The sequence below is a fragment of the Aphanomyces invadans genome, assembly GCF_000520115.1.
Source record: "Aphanomyces invadans strain NJM9701 unplaced genomic scaffold supercont1.49, whole genome shotgun sequence".
Lineage (NCBI taxonomy): Eukaryota > Oomycota > Saprolegniomycetes > Saprolegniales > Verrucalvaceae > Aphanomyces > Aphanomyces invadans.
This window is the reverse complement of record NW_008580194.1, coordinates 62,902-80,496: the sequence shown is the minus strand read 5'-3', so window position 1 is coordinate 80,496 and position 17,595 is coordinate 62,902. Positions and strand designations below refer to the sequence as shown.

General features: G+C 55.7%; 7 protein-coding genes across 10 annotated transcripts; 5 read left to right on the top strand and 2 right to left on the bottom strand.

Annotated features, from left to right (window-relative positions):
- Positions 1-6: 6 nt before the first annotated feature.
- On the top strand, positions 7-1,701 carry H310_13275 (hypothetical protein; the record flags this gene model as incomplete). The annotated part of the gene is made up of 1 exon (XM_008880709.1): positions 7-1,701. One exon carries the CDS (start codon positions 7-9, stop codon positions 1,699-1,701), a length of 1,695 nt encoding a protein of 564 aa, XP_008878931.1.
- A 1,238-nt stretch (positions 1,702-2,939) lies between these two features.
- H310_13274 (hypothetical protein) lies at positions 2,940-4,639 on the top strand. The gene has a single exon (XM_008880708.1). It carries the CDS (start codon positions 3,025-3,027, stop codon positions 4,534-4,536), a length of 1,512 nt encoding a protein of 503 aa, XP_008878930.1. The 5' UTR covers positions 2,940-3,024; the 3' UTR covers positions 4,537-4,639.
- A 267-nt stretch (positions 4,640-4,906) lies between these two features.
- Positions 4,907-7,862, top strand: H310_13273 (hypothetical protein). Of its 4 annotated transcripts, XM_008880705.1 has the most exons (11): positions 4,907-5,318; positions 5,379-5,487; positions 5,575-5,861; positions 5,924-6,049; positions 6,099-6,150; positions 6,210-6,347; positions 6,407-6,852; positions 6,942-7,008; positions 7,075-7,185; positions 7,234-7,382; positions 7,432-7,862. In XM_008880705.1, exons 3-11 carry the CDS (start codon positions 5,796-5,798, stop codon positions 7,714-7,716), a joined length of 1,440 nt encoding a protein of 479 aa, XP_008878927.1. In that variant the 5' UTR covers positions 4,907-5,318; positions 5,379-5,487; positions 5,575-5,795; the 3' UTR covers positions 7,717-7,862. The 4 variants fall into 4 exon arrangements, with proteins under 4 accessions (XP_008878927.1, XP_008878926.1, XP_008878929.1 ...); XM_008880704.1 differs by having other exon boundaries at positions 5,374-5,861; XM_008880707.1 differs by having other exon boundaries at positions 4,907-5,487.
- A 254-nt stretch (positions 7,863-8,116) lies between these two features.
- H310_13272 (hypothetical protein) lies at positions 8,117-10,688 on the top strand. Its single transcript, XM_008880703.1, has 3 exons — positions 8,117-8,289; positions 8,342-9,896; positions 9,961-10,688. The coding sequence occupies exons 1-3, from the start codon at positions 8,126-8,128 to the stop codon at positions 10,597-10,599; spliced, it is 2,358 nt and encodes a 785-aa protein (XP_008878925.1). The 5' UTR covers positions 8,117-8,125; the 3' UTR covers positions 10,600-10,688.
- Positions 10,689-11,150: 462 nt separating this feature from the next.
- On the top strand, positions 11,151-13,037 carry H310_13271 (cobalamin 5'-phosphate synthase). The gene has a single exon (XM_008880702.1). It carries the CDS (start codon positions 11,189-11,191, stop codon positions 12,944-12,946), a length of 1,758 nt encoding a protein of 585 aa, XP_008878924.1. The 5' UTR covers positions 11,151-11,188; the 3' UTR covers positions 12,947-13,037.
- Positions 13,038-13,249: 212 nt separating this feature from the next.
- Positions 13,250-14,401, bottom strand: H310_13270 (tRNA pseudouridine(38-40) synthase). Its single transcript, XM_008880701.1, has 3 exons — positions 13,973-14,401; positions 13,783-13,914; positions 13,250-13,735 (listed from the first exon to the last, which is right to left on the bottom strand). Exons 1-3 carry the CDS (start codon positions 14,393-14,395, stop codon positions 13,355-13,357), a joined length of 936 nt encoding a protein of 311 aa, XP_008878923.1. The 5' UTR covers positions 14,396-14,401; the 3' UTR covers positions 13,250-13,354.
- A 39-nt stretch (positions 14,402-14,440) lies between these two features.
- Positions 14,441-16,550, bottom strand: H310_13269 (hypothetical protein). The gene is made up of 2 exons (XM_008880700.1): positions 15,491-16,550; positions 14,441-15,179 (listed from the first exon to the last, which is right to left on the bottom strand). The coding sequence occupies exons 1-2, from the start codon at positions 16,450-16,452 to the stop codon at positions 14,615-14,617; spliced, it is 1,527 nt and encodes a 508-aa protein (XP_008878922.1). The 5' UTR covers positions 16,453-16,550; the 3' UTR covers positions 14,441-14,614.
- Positions 16,551-17,595: the final 1,045 nt, after the last annotated feature.

Here is a 17,595-nt window from a genome sequence, read left to right as displayed (position 1 = left end):
AACATGATGTACATGGGATATCCTGAAAGCGGGAGCCACCAGGCCGACAAAGTCTTTGGGGACCAGATGCAGGCGCTGCGCCCCATGACGTTGAAACCCGAGACCGAAGACGCGCTGGTCCAACTCACCCGGAAACGCAGCACGGAGCTCGTGCGCATGCACACGACCGACAAAAGTGCGTGCCGCGTCACGTTTGTCAAGGAAAAGCGCGGCGTGAGCGTGTTTGAAGGGACGAACCCGAAGAACCAGTTTATGGTCAAAGGCGAAACGACGGTGCGGGCGTCGGTGGAGGACATCCTCGACCGATTCCGCATGGGCAGCACGGGCGACTTTGACGAGATGGTGCACAAGCTCTTTGACTTGTACGCGTACAAGGGCGCGACGCTGGCGTTTGTGACGAACCAGCCCATTTCGGTGCACTGGATGGCCTTGAACACAGACAAGATGGAAACAAGGGACATCGTGTTTGCGTCGTACGCGCAGCTGTACGAGCAGACAGCGACCGGCAGCCTTGTCACGACGAGCGACCACAGTGACGGCGTTGTCGCTGCCGGATCCCTCGTGTGGGAATCGGTCAACATGGCGCGGGAGATTCCGCTTCTGCGCCAAAAGCTCACGGGGTGCACGAGGTACTTCATGCGCAACTGCGGGTTCTACGTCGAGCAGACCAACGACACGGACGTCAGCCGTGTGTCGTTTGTTCTCACGCTCGAGAACGAGACCGGGTACGTCCGCGGCTCCAAGTGGATGCACAGGCTGGCGATGTGCGTCGCCAACCTCGCGCGCAACCTTCGCACGATCGAGCTTGTCCCCAAGCCTCTCTGGAAAGAAACCGAGCACTGCATCCTGTGTCGAAAAACATTTCGGACGTTTCGCCGGCGCCACCACTGCCGACTCTGCGGGAACTCGGTGTGCAACGACTGCTCCAAGTCGTTGCCGCTGGATGGCCGACCGGTCGTGGACCAAGGACACGTCGTCCACGTGTCGGCCGTGCGCAGCTGCACCCGGTGCTTTGACGCGGCAAGCATGTCCAGCGGCAGCGCCATGATGTGCCAGCGCAGCTCGTCCGAGTACAGCGAGAGCAACTCGAGTCGCAACATGAGTTTTGATGACGCCAAGAACATCGCGTCGATGCGATCGAATGGCACAACATCGATCACCAAGAGCTTTGACCACTCGCACCGGTCCGACAGCAGCGCGACCCTGCACGGCGACACGGCGTCGGCATCCTACTTGTCTCACTCGTTATCGCCCGAGCAACTGCACTCGATGGATAAGCTCATGAACGCCACAACGTTGAGTGCTTTAACCCCCGCTGTCCCGACGCAGCCCAACCCAACGGTCGCAGAGCCGGCGTTTTTCGTCCTTGCACACAAGCCCTACTCGGCGAGCGAAGCCCGCGACGACGACGATCTTCTCAACCGCCTGAGCTACATTACATTGGACGACCAGTCGTCGTCGTCCGTCGTGTACGATGTCGACGGCGCGAACGGGTACGATATTAGCGCGACCGAGATCAAGCGGCAGCCGAGAGTCCCGCCATCGTTGCATGATCCGGACCCCGAGTCGTGGATGCAATTCAAGGTATTTGGCGATGCTGCGACGGCGGGGTGTTCCAAACGCACCGTGAGCCCCACGTCGTCGACCACGGGAGTCCCGAAGACGTTGTCCATGCGGGGTGACATGATCCTCCTCGAGTAGTAGTAGGTCGTACGACGTCGCCAATACAGTTGATGTAGCGCATTCGTGTGTCATCGAACAACCGCGATCGAGTGGGTTGCCGTGGTGGACGAAAGCACGGCTCGTGGCCGTCAAATCCGTGTTGTTACTCCATGCGGGCTTCACTTCGTGCCGTGGCCCCTACGAAGTGCACTCGAGTGCGGGCGGTAGAACGACACCATCGACACGCATCGTGCCTGTGCGATCGATGTTGCTCTGGTAGATCATCGAGTGGATGGATAGCCATGCTGCGAGTACGCGAACGGCTGTGGATGTACACTCGCGTCGCGCGGGGTGGCCGCCGATTCAATCTGCCAACTCCACAATTGTACACTGTAATTGTACCGTACAATTTTCCCCCATTGGTCAAGTTCGTACTCCAAACAACCGTATGCAGAGCGGATCCCACCGCCGCCGTGGACGACCCACCGACCTGACGACCGACCGCTGCGTCGTCCACTCGATGCCCCACGACGGCGTGCTGCTGCAGGCAACATGCCGTCGTTCGTGTGTGTGCGCACGATCGTTTGCCCGTTGCATGGGGGCGACGGGGGGAGGAGGGACTTGAAACCTGCTGGAATCGACGTAGCGTTACGAACACTGTGCTGGCTGAACGACTCAGATGGATGCACCACCACTCGCGTCGCACCTTCACTTGACATCTCTTCCACACTCACGTAACCCCGTATCTCGTGCGCTGGTCAAGGAAAAAGCGTCGACCGAGATATCGCATCCACACGTCGACGATCTCAGCGATCGTTGTCCAAGCGGGAGTGGCGCCCCAGGACAGACTCCCTCCCACACACTGAAAAAAGATGCAGCGTCCGATGCACCAATCCGATCGCTTCTAACCACAATATGGACCATCTGATTGGCTGGAACACACTACGCCACGACGGGACAACAAACACTTACATAAATCAAGTGAAAATCTCGTCCGTGTAGAGTAGCATTCCTGGGTACACAGGCTCACGACGGGAAGTGGAATCCATGGAAAGACCTCATATGATGCAACATATTGTCGTGGATGCTCAAAATATTCGAATTATATACATGTCGAATAGCATGAAACGAAAAGAATAGATCGACGAAAACCCACACGACCGTCCTTAAATTGTCTGCACTTGAAACAGGAGATGTTGCAACACTGTGTCGTGACACCATGGACAGGAACCAGGCGCCACGTGGGCGTAATGCGCACAGCTACTGCGTTGTGCCAGCCGGCGACCAGAGAAATGGCGAAGCTAATGGTCTGGCGCGGTGTTGGAGCGAGTATTTGGCAACGTGCTTTCCACGTCGAACGACATGCAAGCCTTCGCTGCGCCCACGACGCCTTCGGGACCTGTCGTATCCGTGTGGACCTTCTCCCCTCTCAAGAAGAAGATTGCGAGCGCCGTTGCGGCCGTCGCCGTGCTCGGGACGACCGCCGCCGTGATCGGGTCCCAATCCGACCACCCCATCGAAGCGCACACAGCGTCCACTGGCGCTGGTGGGTGCTCCGGTGTCGCGTACGACTCGTACCAGGCCGGCAATGCCGAACAACACTTTGCTGTGATCAAAACGAAGTTCTCCAACGTCCGCACGTACCAAACGTTGGTGGAGGGCACTTCCCGTGGATCGGTGAACCTCATCGACGTCGGTGCCAAGGCCGGGCTCGGCATGGCCTGTGGCCTCTGGAACCGCCTGGGCGAAGACTTCTTTCAGCGTGATTTGAATGCCCTCGTCGACGGCATCAAGCGCAACCCCGGTACGTGCCAGCAAGTGTACGTCGGGAACGAAGACGTGTTCTCTGGGTTCCCGAAAAGCGTGCTCTTGAGCCGCATCGGCGCCACCAAGGCAGCGCTGGCTGCCGCCGGGATCCGAGTCCCCGTCGGCACCGTCGAAACGGACGCCACCATGAAAGACCCCGCGCACGGCGATTTGGCCGCTGCCTGCGACGTGATCGGGATTAACGTGTACCCGTACGCTACGGGAGCGCCGATCAGCCAGCTCACGATCCGCTTCAATGAAGTCGCAAACAAATTCCCTGGTCGAGTTCACCTCACCGAAACGGGGTGGCCGTCGGCGGGCAACGACAAAGCCACGTTTGACAACGCAAGGAAGTACTTCATGGACTACCAGACGTGGAAGCAGACCGAAGGCGGCGAGTGCCCGTACTACTTTCAGTTCCACGATGTGACGATTAAGGGCGGCGATGAAGCCCACTTTGGACTGTCCGCCGATGGCTCGACGTGGAAATTCGATGTTGTCCCAGTGGTAACGACCCCCAAGCCGACGCCTGCTCCCACCACACTCGCCCCTACCCCGGCCCCGACGCCCGCGCCGACGCCAGCCCCGACCCCGGAGCCCTCGACTGTCAACACAACCGCAGTGCCGATGACCGAGAGCCTCTCGAATTCGACGAACACCACCACCCTTGAGCCACTTGTCAACGGCACGAACTCGTCCGCATTCACGATTTCGTCCATTGATGCTACTGCAACAAATGACCTGCCGGAAGGTCCGGCAGATGCAAGTGGAGGAAACGGAGGGGCCGTGTCGGAAGCGAACGCCCCTAGCAACGCCGTGAAGGACACCCTTGTCAACACATCGTCTGGCGACGATTCGGGCGATGCGGGCTCGCTTATCGGCGGCCTTCTCGGTGGCGCTGTCGGTGTGGCTGCTGTTGTGGCTGTAGTGATGTTTGCCATCCGCAACCGCCGCTCCGTCACGGAAGAAAAGCAGCGCGACTTTGATCAAGGCGACTTCTTCGTCGACAGCAACCGAAGCAGTCAGCTCTCCAACTGGCAGCGCGGCGGTGCTGTCGCCGTGCTTTAAGCCTCCTCGCAGGTGTGCGAAATGGAATATCCCTTGTACCTAGCTTATATTGTGCGCTGTTTGATTGGATTAATATTGAGTGAAATTACAAGATTTGATTAGACATCGCTTCGACAATTCAATTATTTTAACCAATCAAAATGTCGTACGTACCTCAAGAAGGGACAGCTCAAACTTGTGACAAAAACCGCTTCTGGACGCTTGAAACGGGTGAAATTGGTCGCTTCAGGGAGTTCCGAGTCGCTGGAACAGATAGGATGATCCTGCGTATTGTGGCGTTGAATATGCACAAATGTCATTTGTGCGAGGCCCATGTGCCGCCAATGTCGTCGCAAGCTCCTGTTGTTCTCGAACAGTCCTATAATTAGCCCGTCGTCTCGTCGACGACGCGCATCCTCCGTCTCTTCGAACCGCCGCCAGCTCGCGCGGTGCCCATGGCACCAGCAAAGGCAAAAAAATGGCCGAAAGGTGGAAACCACCCGTCTCCTTCGTCGGCGATGGTCGCAGCTCCTACGATCTCGAAAGAAGAGGCCGAGGCCGATAAGTTAGCTATGCTACAGCTGCAACACGCCGACATAGAGCGCCAACGGATCTTGTATCAAGAACAGGAAGAGCGACGGACGATGCTTGCAGCGGAAGTGGACTCGACATTATGTGGCACAATTGCGACCACCGGCGTGATCGACGTCTTTCGATACCGAGTCGTGTCGGCGATGTGGCTCGGGGTTGTCGGCGACTGTACGCGACATGCAGACAGCAAGCTGCAGTGGGGTTTCCACGGGGTGCGTTGTGGCGATATGAAACTCGCACTGTCGTGCTTATTCCAGTCACCTCCAGCGCAGGCAACCCTGCTCTGCACAGTCATGTCCGCCGTGCTCGATCCACAAGTGGAAGACTTTGACGGGCTTCATGCAGGGTTTACGTCATTGCTATTGCAATGGTATCAAAATGGTACGTTTCGGCGAAGCTGCCGAATGCCAGATAGCTGGGAATGAGCAAATCATGGTTGTTGTGGACTCAACTCGGCGAGTTGAGCAGGGTTATTGTCTGCGTCGAGTCGACCACGATCGCTGTCGACGTTTGAAGCACTGGAAATGGCTGCGCTGCAGGGAACATGTCCCCCGGCCACCGAGGCACTTCCGCATGACACGCTGCTGTCGCGGGCCCTCACGCTTGTACGGTGGAGGATGTCGCTCGCTGCATAAAATCCATGCTGGTGATCGCAGGTGCTGCTGCACTCGTTGGCTCCCCAACATGCCATGGACTTGGCCATGGCGACAGTCCAGAACTCTCCCCCCGAAGTTCAACAAGTTGCGCGCTACTTGGTACGCTACGCTTGCCCCTCTTTGATTGCTTCAACTCCATGTACTGACGGCTTCATGAGTAGGGCATGCTTGTCTTGGGATGCATTCAAGGCGTAAGCAAGGAAGCGCTCATGCGACCAAGCTTCATCGCTCGTGGGTTTCCGTCAGACTACTGGACGACCCATGTCGCTTGCGGCCCCGTTCAGCGAGTACATCCTCATTTCTCCCCTTGGACATGGAATCAAAACATTTTCGTAGGTGCTGTCCATGCTTCCCGATATTCCAGTCCCAACCGACTACAGTCCTAGTGGTGGGCAGGAGGCGCCCCCCATCAAACGGTCGTCGTCCTCTCACAGGTCGAATGGCTAGCGCATGTTGTTTCGTCGCTCCACGTGATATTGAGCTTGTTCGGAGCCGCAACGTCGATCCAGAACGGATTGGAACGACTCGAGGATGGATTTTACCACGCCCACACTGCCGTGGCGACCTCCCTTGGCATCTTGTGGGGTGCGGAGCTCGCGGGATCAAGACAACCTTATGTCTCGTCATGGCTTGCGTGTTTGTAGGAGCGCACTACGGCATTGACGCTCGATGCGACCCATGGTCAACCATCGTCGCCGAGACATCGCCGATTGTTCTTGGCGATTTGCTGCATTTGATCTTCCAGAATGGCTATGTCTTTGCGCTGCGCGTGAAGGAGGGGCTTGGTGGCCGAGCCACGACATCTGTACTAAATTCGCCAGCGACCAGCCAAAGAAGTCGACGCGGCTCGTTTTCGGGAAGCGCTTCGTCCATCGTCTGGTCCTTGTACGCGGCGGCATGCAAACCAATTCAGTTGATCGCGGCGCGTGCAAGGGCGACTGCTCTTGAAGTCGACCCGTGTGCCAGCCATGACAACCAGACACTAGCTCATGTCAACTGCGTCGATGGACGTCCCCCGCACTCGTACATGGATCAAACCGAGATGGCGGCTGAAGTGACAGACTTCTGGACATCTTACAACAATCGCGCGGTACGATTGCTCAGTCCTTGGATGGTGCCGTGAGATCGTTGGTCATGACGATATCCATTCCTCCAAAATGATGTTTGACGTCCTTGCAGGCAACTTTGGTGCCGCCGCCACCCGTAGGGATGCCACCCCCAGAATATCCCACGTCGACATCAACTGGTATAGATGCTTGAGTATCAAAGAACGAACGTGCCTCAGGTCTGAACAATTCAATTCGATATGTAGCGGGAGACCCAAAGCTTGTCACTGTTGACAGTTCCAACGCCAGCGGAGATGGACGACCCGCGAAAAAAGGAGGAGCCATTGTGGTCGAAGGCAAAGCTACCTCAGGACGAGGTTCGCTGCTATCGCAATCGACCGCACTCACGTATCGCAATGGAGCAGGATCGCCAACGAGACCCGCCAGCCGGCATAAAAACACAAAGTCGAAAAAGGACAAGAAAGCGTTGATGCCAACTCCCGATGAGGTTGCAAGACAGGAACTCCAACTTGAGCTCTCCGATCGATATGCTCATGTGCGACGGTCTATCCAGGTGAGATATAGAGTTGCAATATGGGTGCTTGCGCTCATGGCACCAGCAGACACACTTCGAAACGTTGCTTGCCATGTGCACCACCCAAGTCGCCGATGCATTCCAACGTGCCGGTGCTGTCCAATCATGGGCAACACTGTCTGCCATGGCAACGACGTTGCAATCAAACCAGGAGAAGTTACAGCAGCTCCATGCCAAACTCGCCGGAGACGGAACAACGGGCCAACTCCAGGTGCCGAAAGCCGCGCTTGCCGACATGTGCCATTGTAGCAACCTGATCACCCTCAAGACCGCCACTTGCAGGACAGACATGCTCCACGACATGTACTTCTGATCTGCGTACAGCTCAATGGACGCATGCCTTATCTCGGCGTCAACCATGAGCTGAATGACAGCGAGGTGTCGCATTTTCGCGATCTTGACGCCATGTGAAAACGTGAATAACCAGGATAAAAAGTGAGCAAAATGTTATTAGTGTGATTTCGACTCACACTATTTGGTTGTCGTAATACAGAGACGTTGACAAAAGCCCGAGTTGCACACTAAATAAGGTCTTATCCTTCTTGCACGATACGAGCAACGCGCGGTTTGAATCAACCAATCGAATGCATTGCGCGCCGCAGTAGTGGCAATTTAATGGAGATATCCAACCCCTCGATATAAATAGTAAGGTGAATTCAAATTCTATTAAAAAAATACGAGAGGCGCCAAAAACACATCACGATATTGTACACCATCGGAACATGCGGCGGTCGTTGTCATCGTCGGCGTCGGAGCCGAGCCCCGAACCTCGCCCATCCCGAGCTAGCGATGACCAGAAGAGAATGGTGGAAGCGTTGTCCAACCAGGTCGAGCTCCTGCAACAACGGGATCTGCACCAACACAACGAGTTGGACCGATTGCGAAGGTTTGCCCGGCGAGCATGGATGGCAATGAACCTCACGGCTGTATGTGTGTAGGCTCGTGGGCGATGCCTCTGCTGCCGCCCAGTCCTCCCCATTTCAATCACCTCCTCCCAAAGCATGCGCGCGATCCGACCAACACATCGATGAAATTGAAGCGCTGCGACGTGAAAAGCGGGATCTGCAGCTCCATAACTGCGAACTCGAAGTCCAAATCCAAGACGCCGCCCACAGTATTGAGGGATTCAGCGCAGCTATCGAGAAGCTTGAGGACGGGTACAAGACGAAGGAAGAGACGTGGAAACGACAGATCGCAGACCTGCAGCAGGAATGCGATGGCCTCGCACGCACCAACCGACAACTTCAAGGCCAACTCGCGCAGTTCGACCAAGTCAAGGAGAAACTTTCCAAGAAGGAACAAGCGCTGGCAGACCTCCGCGCCCAATTTGACGAGTACAAGATCCAATTGACTGAGTCAACACAAGATCGAAAGGTACTTCAGACCACACAAGAAACGCTTCGAGCGACGCAAGCTGCACTGGACAAAGCGGAGGCGCAGAACGCGTCCCTTTCGTCAAAATTGGACGTACTAAAGACGCAATACCGTGAATCGTGCCGGGCGTTGGACTCGAAATCCCGTCAACTGTCGCAGCTGGACGTGACGAGTCGCCCGCAAGGTCAATCCGTGCTAGTCCGGACTCTGCGGGACGAAGTCCGCTTGCTTAAAAGCACACTGGAAGCGCAGTTCCGTGACGAAAAAACCCAGTTGCAGGATCGAATTCACTCGCTCGAGAGCCAAGTCACCGCGATGCACACTACACTACGCCAAAAAGATGACTTGGTGATGTCGTTGCAAACCGAAGCACTGGAGAAAGACGTCGAGCTAAGCGCGATGGCTGATGCAAAACGCGCCGCGGATGGCAAGATCGATCGCCTCGAGCGCGAGCTCACAGCGGCGCGGGTCGAAATGGAGCAACTTGTTGAATGCCGGGGGTTCCTTGGTGACAATATTGAAACTGGTTTCAAGGAGTTACTCCTCCAAGATGAACAAACGGATGCCCTCGAGCGCGAACTTGCAGTCGCCCAAAGCAACATGCAACGCCTCCAACTCGAATGCCGAGGACTCAAGGACGATGTCAACACCCTTCGTGAAATGAACGAGCAACTTCGTCTGAAACGGGGGGAAATCCAAGAGCAAGTCGCCGCCAAAGACGCTGAATTGGCGACGCTGCGAGCCGACGCTCAGCGGGTTCCCGAGCTGCTGTCTGCACAGCGTGACTGGGAAGACATCATCGCAAAGCATGAACAAAGCATGAACGCCCTGCGCCACGACGTTGAACAACTTCAAAGCAAGCTCGACGCGCGGGCCGACTACGATGAAATTTTGGCGAAATTGCAGCGAGCCGAGGAGCGACTGACCTCGTGGCAGCATGCAAAAGACGAAGTGAAAGCTCGGGACAAACAGATGAAGCACTTGCTGCAGCGTTTGGAGGCAATTGGCAAGAGAAATGCTGAATTGGACGAAGTGTTACAACACGCATTGGCGCAGTCCAAGCAGGACCACGTGGACATGGTTGCATTGCGTGCTCGACTGAAATCGTCCAAGGAAAAGGTAAGAAAGTTGTTTGATGAAATGCATTTCCTTCAAAACGCCCCTGGCGCTCGGATGTTTCTAGGTCGCTCGATATGACGCCATGCAGCAAGCCGTCGTGGCAGCTGAAGACAAAGCTCGCGATGCCGTCACGATGAAGCATATGATCAAGCAGCAACTGGACACGTTGCAACGACAAGTGAGCGAGCTGCAGCGCGATAAGGTGAGGCACGAGGCCGACGTCAAGCAGTGGCAGCGAACTCAACAACACATGGAAGCCGTCATGGAGACCCACACAAAGGAACTCGTTGCCGAAATCGAAGGTCTGCAGCAGCAGGTTGCCAATGCCACCAAGAAGGCCGACATCGCCGTGAAGGCGCGGCGGGCGCTCGAGCTCGAAGTGCACGAGAAAAACTCCACCATTGCCAAACTCCATCAAGCTGTCAATATTCTCGACGCTCGGTCGTGTGTTACAGCCAGCCCCAAAGTTAAAGGAACCAGTCGAACACCACCCGTGGTCTCCAGCCCACGGCACCAACGACGAACTCCATCGGAGAGGACCGACCAAGACAGCGATATTCTACGACGGGTACCTCGCTTCGAACAAGGGCACGATTCGAGAGACAAAGCCACCAACAACCTGCAGCGGCTGTCACCAAACCCGGCCGAAGAAATGGAACTGCTCTTGAAGAAGCTCGAGCGGATATCCCAGCAATACACATAGACAGCGTCTGCTGGACAATACGATAGAGACTGTGCCGTCGCGTCAGTGGTGTAAAGTGTAACCTCGTTCTCGATGTGGACCGTACACGCTAGCTCCAGCCCTTTCATCCTTGACTACCATGAGTAATTCAGGATGGCTGTGCATGATTCAACATCGCATGCGGTATAGCTAAGGTGCGATGGTGCATGCGCTGCTCTCTTGTGCTCGACGCGTCCTTCGAACTCGTTGGCGCATTCGGTACGGAATGGTCACGGCTGGCAGGTCCTAGCCAAGGAAGGATAGCGCATCCTGGAACGGGGTCAAGTGTGGGTTTCAGGCAGCACCTGGCTGAAGCTAGCCATCCATGTCATTGCAACGTGTCACGGGCACCTGCCATGGAGTATCGAGTCGAAACCTGGCGCGTTGTGTGACCCGCTTGCATCGTTTGTCCTGACGATTTTGACATGCATGAATATCAGTCGACCAATTTTTCACGTTTTGGAGTATATTTGAAATATTGTTTACAAGCATAATTTCGTCCGATGCTGCGATTGGCCAGTTTTGATAACCGTGGACAATTCAACTCCACACAACATCGCGGGCGATCGCGATGGCCGGGCTTGGACATGCTGAACTGCGCGACGCGATGGCTGGTCGCTTCGGTGACATTGGCATTCTCGAGGGCATTGCGCAAAAGCTGTGTGCGCTACAAGAAACGTTCGCTGTCCGCGTGGAAAACCCCGTCCTTGTTGTGTTCACGTGCAACGATGATGCCACGAAGGACGAGCACACTGCAAGCCGTGTCGCTGCATTGTCCGACGTGACTTACCACACTGTCCACGTGGCTCACGAAGACAGCTCTTTGGACACGGAACAAGTCCTGAAAGCCATGCACCACGGACGTGATGCCATCAAGGTGATTCTCGCCAACGGTGTCCACAAATCCGTCAGTGTTGCCAGTCTGGACACCTCGCCCGAGTTTACGTCGCGCCTTTCAAAGGCCTTAGCGCTCCCACCAAACTCAGCCCCCGATAGCCCCACCAACAGCGCGTACAGTCCCATCCTCAAGCACGAGGATCCGTTTGCAATGCTGGTTGCGACAAGGAGCCCAATTGTCGCTGCCATCTGTGGCGCTATTGCTGAAGCTGCGTCGCAAAAAGTGCCCGTGGTTCTGGACGGTCTTGCCGCCGTCGTAGCCGCTGTGATTGCTACCTATATAGCTCCACAGGCAACTCGCCACGCCTTCTTTGCTGTACGCTCGATCCACACGTCGAATGAAGTACACCGAGCGGATCCATGCTTTGAAAGTCTCCTGCAAAATCGGTCCATCATGACCCTTCCGCTTCCGCGACTTGGCCCTGGTGCTAGCGGCATTCACGCTCTATCCCTTCTCCACACTGCGGAGCGCTTGGTATTGGCGTTGAATGTCCAGTCTCCCACGGAATACAAGGACAGGAACAACGACGCCAGCTCCGTTATGGCCGCAACCACATCTACCGCGCGGGCGGCGCACGTCGATGGCTCTCTGCCGCCTCCCCCCGAACTCCGAATCTTTCTCACATCCGTCATGTTTCTCACGAGGCTGCCGGCATACAAGATCATTCCAGACCTAGACCACAACGTCCGTGAGCTCGTGCCGTCATTTTGTTACTTTCCGTTCATCGGTTGGGGCGTTGGCGCGTTTGCAGCGCTGTGGCTAGTCTTGGGCCATGTCGTGTTTGGGTCGACCGCGATCGCCGTGATCCTGTCAACGTTTGCGTCCGTGTGGCTCACGGGGTGCTTCCACGAAGACGGAGTGGCCGACACGTTCGACTCGTTTGGGGGCGGCTGGTCCAAAGATGACATCCTTCGCATCATGAAAGACAGTCGTCTGGGCACGTATGGATGCATGGGACTGCTTCTCATGACAGCGCTCAAATTCGCCGTTCTGGCCCACCTCGTCGCGACGGTCGGCCTCTCGTCCGTGTCATGCGCCCTTGTCGCGGGCCACGTCCTCGGCCGGTACTCGTCGCTGTTCATCCTCCAGTTTTACCCGTATGTGGAAGACGAGCGCGACCCCAAGGGTCCCCTCTACAACGGAATTGGCAACAACGTGCACTTGCTCACGCCATGGCGAGTCTGGGTAGCATCCATCTTCACTGCAGTGTCCATGGCCATCCTTCTCGGCCCCGCGCTCGGCATGTGTGTCTTCACAGTGGCCCTCCTCGTGTCGTTCGTGTCGGGGCAGTACTTTTCCGGGTTCCTCGGTGGAGTCATTGGCGATTGCCTCGGGTGCGCCAACCAAGTCGTCGAAATCGTCGCGTACATGACGATCAGCGCCATTCTCAACAGCGCCACCAGAACTCACGTGTGCACGGGAAGCACGTAGCCGCGCTGCATCCTGTTGCCCGCAAACGAGGTCGACGTGTAGTGTGCTTTGAATGCAAGTCGTCGCATGTCCAAACGACGTGATACACTCCATCGAGAACGACCTGTTTAGATGCGCGGCGACGGCATTCGTTCCCGTACGCTCAGAGCCGCATTGGACGCGACAGATCTGGCTACCCATGGAGCTGCCACGTCGAGCGTCGATCGAGCCAGCACAGTGTCAGCGCCAACGTCGCGGCCGCCAAAGCTCCTACATCCTGGAACTCGCTTTGTGGCATGCTTCACAAAGCAAGCCTGTCCGAGTCGTGCACTCCCGGCAATGCGACCACACCGGAGCGCCGCATCCAACTTTTGTTCGTTCTTTGCTGTGTTTTGACGCAAACCGAACGCAATACGTGACGATGGGCACTCAACTCTGTTCGAAACACTCCTTCAGTTGAATCCACTGCAGCACAAGGCCGTGGGGCGGCGCCCCTGCGACCAATGTCCTGTCCGTGGGGTGCGTGACCATATCGCGGACTTGTTGCGGCGTGAGCTTGCCGAGCCCGACGTCGACTAACACGCCGACAATCGTGCGGACCATTTTGTACAGAAACCGGTTCCCGACCACTTGGACGTGCAAGATCTGGTCCGCATCAGTGTGCAAGTGCACTTTCGTGACTGTACACCACGTGCTCGTGGCCTCGTCGAGGGCTTTGGACGGTGTGAACATGCGGAAGTCCTGCGCTTCGTCGCTTTGCAGGAATCCTGCGGCTTCCACCATCGCGTCGACGTTTAGCGGCTTGGCCATCTGCGGAATCGAGTGGGACGTGTACAAACAGTGGATGTTGGTTGTACCTGCCACACTTGATGGCGCTGCAATGGTAGCCGCGTGGCGCCATGGCGAAGGCGGTAGATGTAGCACTTGGCTTTATTTTGTCGACGTGGTTCAAAGTCGGCAGGGACACGTCGCGTCATGGCCGTGATCACCTACTCCATGCTTCGCTTCAGCAATGCATGCCATGGACATATCGACGAGTCACTGCACCACATCGTCTGGCAGGCGGTTGTTGATGGCTCGCAGAAACACGGACGTGTCGTCATTGGAATCGTCGTCGATGGCGACCGCACTTGCAAACGCGATGACTTGACCCACGGCATGCACGCCCTTGTCTGTCCGTGAAGCAAATCGAAGACGGATCGTTTCTCCAGTCGTTCGTTTCAACGCATCCTCCAACACGCGTTGCACCGTGCGCGCCGCGGCGGCCCCGTTCGACTTGTTGGCGTCTTGAAGATCTTGCAGCTGGAACCCGATGAATCCACTGCCGTCATACGACACCGTGGCGCAATACGTTCGCAGCGCTGACCCTAACGGCAAGTAGCTGCCGTACGACTTGTCCCGCTTGTTCCTTTTGCGAGGACGGCCATCGTCCGCTGCTGGCTCCGCAGGTGCTGGAGACGTCGTGGCCATTTTTTTTATCGTTGGCCAAAATATTGCTAGTACGACATCGATCGATATTTACGAAAGCATGACGTTTTACAATATTTTTTACCAAACGTGTCGGTGTATTCAGAGTGGGGCACATCTCGCGGCGGCACCGATTCCTCCACAGTGTGCAGTCATGCTGACGTGGTCGAATTTTAAACTCCGCGAGAACCATTTACACACACACGGTTTTGAGTTGCTTTATCAATTGCGCGCCTTGTGCTGCAGGCGAAAGTACCGCTTCGTCTGGCTCCACATGCCATCGTTCGTGTACACGACAACTGCAAACAACACGATGCCGAACCCCATGAACGCCAACGGCCCTGTGTATAGCCCTTGGTCGGGGTGCTCGATCGTGCCTTCAATGCCAAAGTTGGCGGGCTTTTCCTGACGGACGTGATTGTTCACGGCGGTCGCGGCACCACCATCGTGGTCGTCGACGCTGCCCACGCTGTTTTTGTGCTCGGGAACATGCAGCATCGGGTACATATGCCATCCCGGCAGCATCGCTTCGATCTCGGCGGGCTTTTGATATGGCACCCAGTGGAGCTGCTTGCACGAATGCTGATCTGTCTTGCCTTCTTCAAACGTAATGCCGGAAAACGCGAGAAAATCCTTGAACGACCGGACCGTTCCAAAGTTGTACTTTTCCCATTCTTCCGTGTCCACGAGGCCCTGGAAGGGCTGGCCCACCATCAGCTTGAATCGATTCACGCCCATCTCTTCTTGCTTCTTCTTGAGGCCCAAGTCGACCTTGACATTTTCAAATCTAGCATCGACTCGGTCATGACGCAAATTTAATGGCCATGCCCATGTTGGCCATGGACCATACTGTCAAAAGCTCAGGATGCAGCGCCAAAGGCCAATCGTGATCGGATACAACGAGCTCACACCATGCAGATCATATCAAACCATCGCGCAAACCAATGGAGGAAGGATGCACTGACTCTGCATTCGGAGCATCATAGCGAATACAAGCGACATCAACATACACCCCAGTGCCTGGCTCTCGCAAGATGAACCGGTAAAAAGCATATAGAAAATCAAACGGCAACGCAAGTGAGCAGAATCGGGCGGTACCTGGCTGGGACGGACGTGTAGTTGTGGTAAATGACCGTGCCAGTGGTGCTGGGGCTGTACATGTCGTACCCGTACGTCCAAAGATGCGACGCTCGAAGGAACTCTTCCCCATCAAACATCCACAGTGTGTGCGAGTCGATGGGGACGCGCTTCTCGGCATGACATTTGCTAAAGCTCAAACCAGCCCCCCACAACGCTGACATCTGAGGGTGCTGTGGACGTTGGATCATGCTTGCTCCGACCGTGCGTACACAGCCATTGCCGCCACGGATCGTCGTGCACAGATGGGGGAGTTGGTCGGGCGGGTTGTTGGTGCCGTCCGACTTGATGTAGCCTTCATGGCAGTGGTGCAAGTACGTACTCAAGACGGCCATTTCGTTATTCGTTGCCTTCCAATCCATGAAGAGACCTTCGTCCCATTTTTTGGTGAAGATGCTGTGGGCATCCAGCTGCAGACAAAACTCTTGGTCCCCCACGAGTTTTTGCTGGTGGTGCCGAGCGTAGGTTGGCCCACGGGAGTCGTCCGCGAGTCGTTCGTCGACTTTGATGTGGCTTTTGTACTTGCAGTCTTCGTCGGGCCACTCTTGTTTGGCAAATGCGCAGTACGCATCGATGCATCGTTGGTCCTCTGGATTCACCTGGTCCACAACGCCAAAGTACAGACGTTCGGGGTGCGTCGCGCGCGTAAACCCCGTGAACAACGTGTACCCACATCGGTAGCCATCGCGGAACGTAGAGAGACCCACAAAGATGTCAAACACGTCGGGCACTCGTGGCGTCGGCGGACGAAGGTGGCTGCTCGCCGGATCCAGTGGGATGTTCTGCGACAACGGGTCCACAGTTTCATCGTAATGTTTCTTCGCGTCGTTCTCTGGCCATGAAAACGCAATACTTTGCGGACGTGGGGTCTCCGCCGCGACCAGCGCTGCCGCGATTGCCATCACAATTCCTTGTACGTGCATGCTACGTGGACGATGTCAAGTCAAAGTGGTCGAGTTTGGGAAGGAAGGTGGTGTTTTTCCCAACGAATGGTGTTTGTCCCACAAAGACGACGGACCAGCCAATCAAATTGGAATATGTCTCGGGAGAGGCATGAAGACGTCAGGACGACGAACACCCGTGCAGGGCTCGGAACCATTGTCTTGACACGTCCAACCTGCGACCGACTCGACTACCTTACTGCATTGCCCTGTCCATCGTCCTGCCCTGATGGACCGTGACTCGTCTCCCCGTGAGTGATTCCCAATTTCGAGGGAAGGACTAACTAACGACACCGCGTATCGCGTCGTTAGTTAGTCCTTCCCTGAGTACTTACTTTTCCCGGATGGGACTACTCGAAATTAATCAGCATAAATTCCCCAACGACGTCGTTATTGATCTCGATCAAGGGAATTTTCTGCACGAAACCTGCTGTGGTATGTCTGGGAGATCTACCAAACGAATATACCACAACGTGTCTCGCACGTGTTCGTCTGTTTTAATGATGAATTGACCGAACAGTGATGATCCCACAACGTTTGCACGTTTTTTCCAAATATAAAGTTTTCCAGGATAATAACTGCAGGAAGGCCGATGCTGCCTTGTCAAAAGGCCCTCAAGAACTTTATGTCACGTTATTTTTCACGGGGTATTAATTTATACCAGGGTGCAAACGTTGCGGGATCACTGTATTTTTCGATTCAGAAGACGACGTAATTTCGAATGGCCCGTCCGTACAAGCCCAACACGAATACGGTTCCAACAAGTCGATGGGGTGCAGCAATGATCGACCAGGCTCTGTCTGGGACAGCTCCTTCTTGACAACTCCAGTTCGTTTTGTATCCCCGATTGCGCCATGAAAGTGCTTGCGCGTCGCCATATCGTGTGCATGGACATGCTCTGCGAATGTCCATCGCGTGCTGGGTGTGCAAAAGAGGTCGACACCGGCAACCCTGCTGCACCCATCCCGCACCCTTGGGTAGTTTGGACACACGATGGTGGAGTTGACTTTCGTCGGAATTATGGAGATGAATTCAACTGAATTACGTCGATGAATTACCGTGGATTTCGATAAAGTGCGACAAGAGCCATATTTCATTCAACCAATTGAACGCGCACACACGAGA